This window comes from Orycteropus afer, unplaced genomic scaffold (genome assembly GCF_000298275.1).
Source record: "Orycteropus afer afer isolate SDZICR_OR568_19922 unplaced genomic scaffold, OryAfe1.0 scaffold00063, whole genome shotgun sequence".
NCBI classification, from domain to species: domain Eukaryota; kingdom Metazoa; phylum Chordata; class Mammalia; order Tubulidentata; family Orycteropodidae; genus Orycteropus; species Orycteropus afer.
Genome location: NW_006921650.1, coordinates 4,794,009 through 4,799,290, shown reverse-complemented (window position 1 = coordinate 4,799,290; position 5,282 = coordinate 4,794,009). Strand labels below are relative to the sequence as shown.

General features: G+C 37.6%; 1 protein-coding gene across 1 annotated transcript in view; it reads left to right on the top strand.

Annotated features, from left to right (window-relative positions):
• GNGT1 (G protein subunit gamma transducin 1) overlaps positions 1-4,004 on the top strand; it is a 7,844-nt gene extending 3,840 nt beyond the window's left edge. Inside the window, exon 2 of the mRNA XM_007939808.1 lies at positions 3,876-4,004. Coding sequence (XP_007937999.1) covers positions 3,876-4,004 — 129 coding nt within the window. The remainder of the gene's footprint in view (positions 1-3,875) is intronic.
• The last annotated feature ends 1,278 nt before the right edge of the window (positions 4,005-5,282 follow it).

Below are 5,282 nucleotides of genomic sequence, written 5' to 3'. Positions count from 1 at the left end.
GATGGAGTCAAACGGCTGAACTTTTTGTTAGCAGTTGAATGTTTTTACCACTGAACCACCAGAGCTCCTTTGTTCTCATATAGATAACTCTCAAAAGAACATAATGCTCAGGTCAGAACTTTTTTCACTAGTTAATCTCCTGTTTGGTTTGAAGAAGACCAACAGTGGATATTTTTGGTGTAAAGTTTATAGATTATTTCAGGGCAACAGTTTCAGGGGTTCATCTATGGCTCCAGAAAGTTTAGAAGCCATAAGAATTTGAAAATCTATTCTGTATCCACCTCCCCCCTGCACCCTTTTTCCATTTTGATCAGGATTCCTCTATGGAATCTTTATTCAAAATGTTTAGTAATGGTAGCCAGGCACCATCTTGTTCTGATCTCATGGCAAAGGAGACAGTTGTTCATGGAGGCAATTAGCCACACATCCCCTATCTTCCTCCTATTCCTGACTCTATTCTTCTGTTGGTCCAGGTGAATAGAGACCAATTGTTGTGCCTTCAAAGGCTACTTGAAAGCTGCTAAGACACTGGGCACTATGCAATGAACTAGGACGTAGAACAGAAGCACTAAACACGTTATTGGGCCAGTTAACTGGGGTGTCCCAAGAAACCATGACTCTAAACCTCCAAAGTGAAGAACCAAATCCCATGAAATATTTGATTGTACTAAGCAGCTCATCAGCTATTTTTTTTTCCAATAATTGTTTTAAATATGTCTATCTTAGTTACCTTATGCTGCTATAACAGACATACCACAAATTGATGGCTTTAACAAACAGAAATTTTTCTCTCACAGCTTAGGAGGCCATGAATAAAATTCAGGGTGCCATATCTAGGGAAGGGCTCTCTCTCTCTGTCTGCTGTGGTGGAAAGTCCTTGTCTCCTTTCAATGTCTGTGGGCCTGGTGTGCCTTGGAGATCTCCATGTGTCTTGGCATCAGTCTTCCCCTGGGCCTAGGAACTTCTCAGTGCCAGCACCCTGGGTCCCAAAGTCATGTTCTGCGCCCGGATCTTCCTTTTGGGCAGTACTGAGGTCTCTCCATCTCTGCTCCTTTGTTTGATTTTTTTTTTTTTTTTTTTTTTTTTTTTTTTTTTAATATCTCAAAAGAGATTCACTCAAGGTGCCTCTTAATCTGTAGAGTGTATCCTGCCTCATTAACATAACTGCCTCTAATCTGTAAGAAAATCAACTCGTGTTTGTTCAAGCCATCCCACTTGTGGTATTGTCAGAGCAGCATGAGGTAACCAAAACAGTGTACAAGTCTCTTACTGAGTATGATATACATTTTAACAATAAAATATTAGATTTTCAACAGAATTCTGATAGATACTACCCTTGAGAATTTTAGATGCTTTGGACAAAAGTTGTTCAAATTTATGGTCTACATTTATCAAATTGTCTCCTCTTTACACCTTCCAACAAATTTCTACATAAAAACAAATAATGTCTATTTTAATTTCAAGCAGTTTGGCTACTTTCTTAACGTAAAGGCAAAAAAACTGATGTATTTTTGGGGAGGGGAAAGGAAAGAATGTGGAAATAAATTGAACATAGTTTTATGTTCAGTTATAAACAGTTATAAACAAAAAGTTAAATAAACCAAATTTACGGAAAAAGGAAGACACCATCTCCCTTTTAGCACAGCTTGTATCCTACCTGATGTAAAATTGAAAAGAATCACAGCTTCTGAATTAAAATGCACTAGATTTGAATCTGAGCTTCTCTATGTGCCAACTGTGTGACCTTGCCCAAAGTCATTACCTCAGAGAATTAAGTGAGATAATGTATGGGTTTTATTTACAGTATGAATTTAATATGTATCCATTTCCTTCCACTTTTATAAGTCACATTTTTGGAATGAGGAATAATATTTAATCAATGTATAACTCGTTACATTCTTCACTTTTGTTGCCACTGGATTCTAAGCCCTGGATTCTGTCTCCATTAAAGTAGCCAGTTCTAGGAACCCCCTTACCTGGAGTGTGGCTACTGTTTCGCTTTTGTCTGGAGACATCCAGGAGGACAGAAGAGGGAGTAGCTTTTTTCTTCTTGCCTGTTTTTGTTGATGCCATTAGATTCTGTCAAATCAGATCCTACTCATGGAGACACTATGTACAACAGTACAAACCATTGCCTGGCCCTGTGCCATGATCAAAATCATTGCTCTGTTTGAGCACACTGTTGCAGCCACTGTGTCAATCCATCATTTTGAAAATCTTTCTTTTTCATTGACCCTCTACTTTAGCAAGCATGATGTCTTTCTCTAGGGACTGGTCTCTCGTGAAGAAATGTCCCAAGTACATGAGACAAAGTCTCACCATCCTCACTTCAAAGGTGTATTCTGGCTGCACTTCTTCTAAAACAGATTTGTCCATTCTTCTGGCAGTCCGTGATATATTCAATATTCTTCACCATCACCATAACTCAAAGGCACCAATTCCTCTTTGGTCTTCCATATTCATTTTCCAGCTTTTACATGCCTATGAGGCAATTGAAAATACCATGGCTTGGGTCGGTTGCATCTTAATCCTCAAAGTAGGATCTTTGCTTTTTAACACTTTAAATAGGTCTTTTGTGGAAGATTTTCCCAATACAGTACATTGTTTGGTTTCTTGACTGCTGTTTTCATCTGTGTTGATTGTGAATCCAAGTAAAATAAAATCCTTGACAACTTCCACCTTTGCTCCATTTATCATAATTTTGCTTATTGGCCTAGTTGTGAGGATATTTGTTTTCTTTATGTTGAGGTGCAGTCCATGCTGAAGACTTTAGTCTCTGATCTTCATCAGTAAGTGCTGCTAGTCTTCTTCACTTTCAGCATGCAAGGTTGTGTCATCTGCATGTTGCAGATTATTAATGATTCTTCCTCCAATCCTGATGCTGTATTCTTCTTCATATCGTCTAGCTTCTTGAATTATTTGCTCAGCAGACAGATTGAGTAAGTACAATAACATGGTGAAAGTATACAACCCTGGCACACAACTTTCCTAATTTTAAACCAGACACAATATCCTTCTTCTGTTCAAAAGACTACCTTTTGGTCTGTGTATAGGTTCCACATGAGCACAATTAAATGTTCTGGAATCCCTGTTATTGCATTGTTATCCATAATTTGTCATGATCCACACAGTCAAATGCCTTTGCATAATCAATAAGATACAGGTAAACATCTTTCTGGTATTTTCTGCTTTCAGCCAAGATCCATCTGACACCAGCAATGATATCCCTTGTTCTACATCCTCTTCTGAATTTGGTTTGCATGCCTAATTCATGGCAGTTTCCTGTAAATGTACTGCTGTACCTTTTTGTGACTTATCTTCAGCAAAATTTTACTTGTGTGTGCTGTTAATGACATTGTTAGATAATTTCCACATTCTGTTGGAGCACCTTCTTTTGGAATGGACGCAGATATGGATCTCTTTTGGTTATTTGGTCTGGTAGCAGTCTTCCAAATTTCTTGGCATAGACAAGTGAGTGTTTCCAGCACTATTTCCATTTGTTCAACCATCTCAATTGGTATTCTTTCAGTTCCTAGAGCTGAGCCTTGTTGTTGTTGTTGTTATGTGCCGTCAAGTCAGACCCGACTCATAATGACCCCTCCTTGGGTTTCCGAGGCAGTATCACTACGGAAGTAGATTGCCCAACTTTCCTTCCAAGGAGTGGCTGGTGGGTTTGAACCGCTAGCCTTCTGGTTAGCAGTCAAGTGTATCCTGGGCTGAGCCTAGAAAGTGCATAATTCTTGGCAGAAAGCAAAAATATAGCATTAAAAAGGATACAATAAGGAACTATATTATAATAATTACATTCTTGGTTTCTGCAGTATTGTTTTAAACTGAAAGACTCAGTGCTTACTCTTTTTTTTTTTTTTTTCCAGGTGTCTAAATGTTGTGAAGAAGTAAGAGACTATATTGAAGAAAGATCTGGTGAAGATCCCTTAGTAAAGGGCATTCCAGAGGACAAAAATCCCTTCAAGGAACTCAAAGGAGGTTGTGTAATTTCATGAAAAATTATTGAATTATCTTGAGTTTTAATGACAATGCTAATTTGTTCTTATATGTAATAACACTTTTAAGCATGTACATGAATTTTTAAATTTAAATATGTAAACTTCGAATAAAAACTAAGATGTGATCATGCATACCTCTTTGTTTTTCTTAAAGTATTTAGCACACAGTCTAATACATAATTGACAATTTAATATTGATTTACCCCTTTTTTTAAAAGAAAAATTAGTGTGTATACTTTATGAGCAAGTCTATTTTATCCTGAGTTGCCAGCTTATATATAGTTCATGTTTTATGTTTCTTTATTATCTTCAACACTCACAATATTCCACCCAGAAAAGTCATGGTTAGACTTCTGTTTTTCCTGAACTTTCTCTTGTTTACAAAATTAGTCTGTTCTTTTGGTAAATAGATGAACTATTTTGGCAGATTATGTGCTATGACGATTTTTGTTGCTATTTCATTCTTGTTTCCGTTTCTCTTTCACTTCCCAGTCACTGGTAATGGTTTTAACATAATCTCTTCCTACATTCTTACCCAATTCTACTTGTGACTCATGACGTGGCTTTTTCCCAGAAGATAAACTGGATTAAGGGTTCAGTCTGTGGTCACAGAGCACAGTGAATTTAACCGATGCTAGAGCAAATGTTATGAACACAGATTTAAACTCAGAGTTCTGGTTTTGCCTAGCTGACTTCAGACAGGCTACTTAATCATTCTAAATCTCACTTTCTTCTACTATAGGAAAAGGATAATAATTGTGTTATCCCTTCACTTTCTATGGGCTTTAAATATGAGACTAGCATAAATATAGCACTTAGCACATAATAAGAGACCAATAAATGTTAACTATTATTATTATTACTAGGAGCTCTGGTAGCATAATGCCTAAGGCACTTGACTGCTAACCAGAAGGCTGGTGGTTCAAACCCACTAGCCACTCCTCAGAAGAAAGGTTGGGCAATCTACTTCTGTAGTGATATCACCTTGGAAACCCAAGGAGGGGTCGCTATGAGTCGGGTCCGACTCAGTGGCACATAACAACAATTATTCTTACTGGAAAAGGAACTGGACAAAAATTTCAGAATCCTTTAAATACATGCTTTTCTATCTATCCCCATGGAGACTTGAATAAGCACAGTCCTTTTTCTGTAGCAATGTAAGGGCAAGAGTATAGAGAAATAGCTATCATCTACATCATCCTTTGTGACCTGGGTTCCCTCTCCTCACCTGGCTTCCTGTGGTTGAACCCTTTACCTTTTCTGTCCTCTCCCTGC